Consider the following 2,203-nt stretch of genomic DNA (forward strand, 5'->3'; position numbering starts at 1 on the left):
CACCTGTGGTCCCAGCTACTAGGGAGGCTGAGGCAGGAGAACTGCTTGAAACCGGGAGGCGGAGGTTGCAGTGAGCCGAGATTGCACCACTGCACTCCAGCCTGGGTGACAGAGAAAGACTCCACCTCAAAAAAACAAAACAAAACAAAACAAAAAACAGATGATACACTGAAATTATTGACTGAGAGATCCTGCATAAAGGTGGACCCTCAGATAGGTCTCAACCTCAGAGAAAGGTTAAACTTAGGGAAAAACAACCACGTAAGGAAGTCAACAAGACAATGATTTATTGCTTCCAGTTAGAAGATAAAAGAAAACATCAACACAATGACCAATGACCTGTCTTCATATGAGATTGAGGACTGAATTTACAATATTTTATGGCTTTAAAAACTGCCAACAAAAAAACATGATTTAAAATGGACAAGATCTCTAGTGTCCTCATATATCTGTCAGAAACAAATATAAATCTTCCCCACAGGAGGAATGCATCCTCAAAACAGATGTCTAAAATCTCATATAGTGAGTTCAACAAAACCTGGACTCATGATTAAATCCCAATACACGATAGAAAATAAGCCACCATAAGTAAAAGTCAGTGGAAACGACAATAAATAAAATTAAATCTGTATACCACTTCATTATTGAAATTACTGGATGTATAATTTGAAACAAGAACATTTAATACATTTTTAAAATGCAAAAAGAAATAATGAATTTGGAGCAAATTACTATCAAAGCATAATAAATGAAATAAAAAGGAAGGAAACACAATTTCCAGAAATGACAAATAAAATAATTAAAATGAGAAAATCAATGACTGATTTACATGTTAGTTAAGACATAATAAAAGAGAGAATAACTGACCTGGAAGACTAATCTGAAAAAATTACCAGTAATTCTCCTCAAAGAGACAGAAAATACAAAATGATATTAAAGACATATGGAGAATAGAGTCTAATCATACATATGTCTAATCAAAAATATAGGTGTGATCATAGTTCTAGAAAGAAAATACAGAGAATGGGAGAAAAGAAATATTTGAAGAGACCATGTCTAAATAAATATATTTCCTTAAATATATGAATCCTCAGTCTGGAAGACCAGTGAGTCCCAAGTATGATAAATAGAAACCAACAAGGAGAAACATTGCAGTAAACTATAAACCCCACAGGGAAGGGGTCAATTTAGTGTCATTCTGGAAGGCAAATATTTAAACATATTGCTGTCAAAGGAATGCTATTTGTGCTGACGATTTCTCAACAGCAAAAATGAAAGACTGAAAAGTGCAGAATAACATTTTTAGAGAGCTGTAGGTAAATACTGTCATCTATAATCATTAAATCCAGTGAAATAGTATTTTAAGAAGTAAAATTCAATAAATAGTAATAATAATATAATAATATATTCACCAAGAGAATATGACATATGTACCAGACACTATCACTTAAAGAAAAGAAAAAATGAGAGAATACAATGAGAATTTAGCAATTTTACCATAGTAATTATTACTTGCAATCTAACATCCTCAATTCAGCAAGGTGATAAAAGCGAGGAGGTAAAAGATATTTAAAAACAATAGTCTACATAGCCACCGCCTCTGTGCGTCGCCCTCCAGGGTTACCCCGACTCTTCTTCGCCCCTCCTTCTCGCGGCGCTGGAGGGACCATGGCCGAACCTCGCGTGAGACAGATCAAGATCAAGACTGGCGTGGTGAAGCGGTTGGTCAAAGAAAAAGTGATGTATGAAAAAGAGGCAAAACAACAGGACGAAAAGATTGAAAAAATGAGAGCTGAAGATGGTGAAAATTATGACATTAAAAAACAGGTCGAGATCCTACAAGAATCCCGGATGATGATTCCAGATTGCCAGCGCAGGTTGGAAGCCGCATATTTGGATCTTCAACAGATATTAGAATGTGAAAAAGACTTGGAAGAAACTGAGGAATGTAGAGAAGCACGTTTAGTACTGGAATCAGTGAAGTTAGAAGCCTGAAACTTTTCTTGTATGGGGTGGTTTTTGCATTGAATCCTGGGGTCCATTCTACAATCCATTATTTTTGACCACTGCTGTGTGTTCAAGTAGTATGAGAATGTGATTTTTATCTGGTTACATATGTATTTCTTCGTCTAATTTAATATGTCAAATAAATGAGTACATCTAAAAAAAATAGTCGAATAAACATACCAATTATGCTCCAAAA

The 2,203-nt window shown here is 35.0% G+C and overlaps 1 protein-coding gene across 2 annotated transcripts; it reads left to right on the plus strand.

The window, feature by feature from the left end:
- Positions 1-1,644: 1,644 nt before the first annotated feature.
- On the plus strand, positions 1,645-1,995 carry LOC111548293 (tubulin-specific chaperone A-like). 2 transcript variants are annotated; one of them, XM_023220654.1, is made up of 2 exons: positions 1,645-1,827; positions 1,909-1,995. In XM_023220654.1, exons 1-2 carry the CDS (start codon positions 1,669-1,671, stop codon positions 1,993-1,995), a joined length of 246 nt encoding a protein of 81 aa, XP_023076422.1. In that variant the 5' UTR covers positions 1,645-1,668. The 2 variants fall into 2 exon arrangements, with proteins under 2 accessions (XP_023076422.1, XP_023076421.1); XM_023220653.1 differs by having other exon boundaries at positions 1,645-1,995.
- Positions 1,996-2,203: the final 208 nt, after the last annotated feature.

Source organism: Piliocolobus tephrosceles, chromosome 6 (assembly GCF_002776525.5).
Source record: "Piliocolobus tephrosceles isolate RC106 chromosome 6, ASM277652v3, whole genome shotgun sequence".
NCBI classification, from domain to species: domain Eukaryota; kingdom Metazoa; phylum Chordata; class Mammalia; order Primates; family Cercopithecidae; genus Piliocolobus; species Piliocolobus tephrosceles.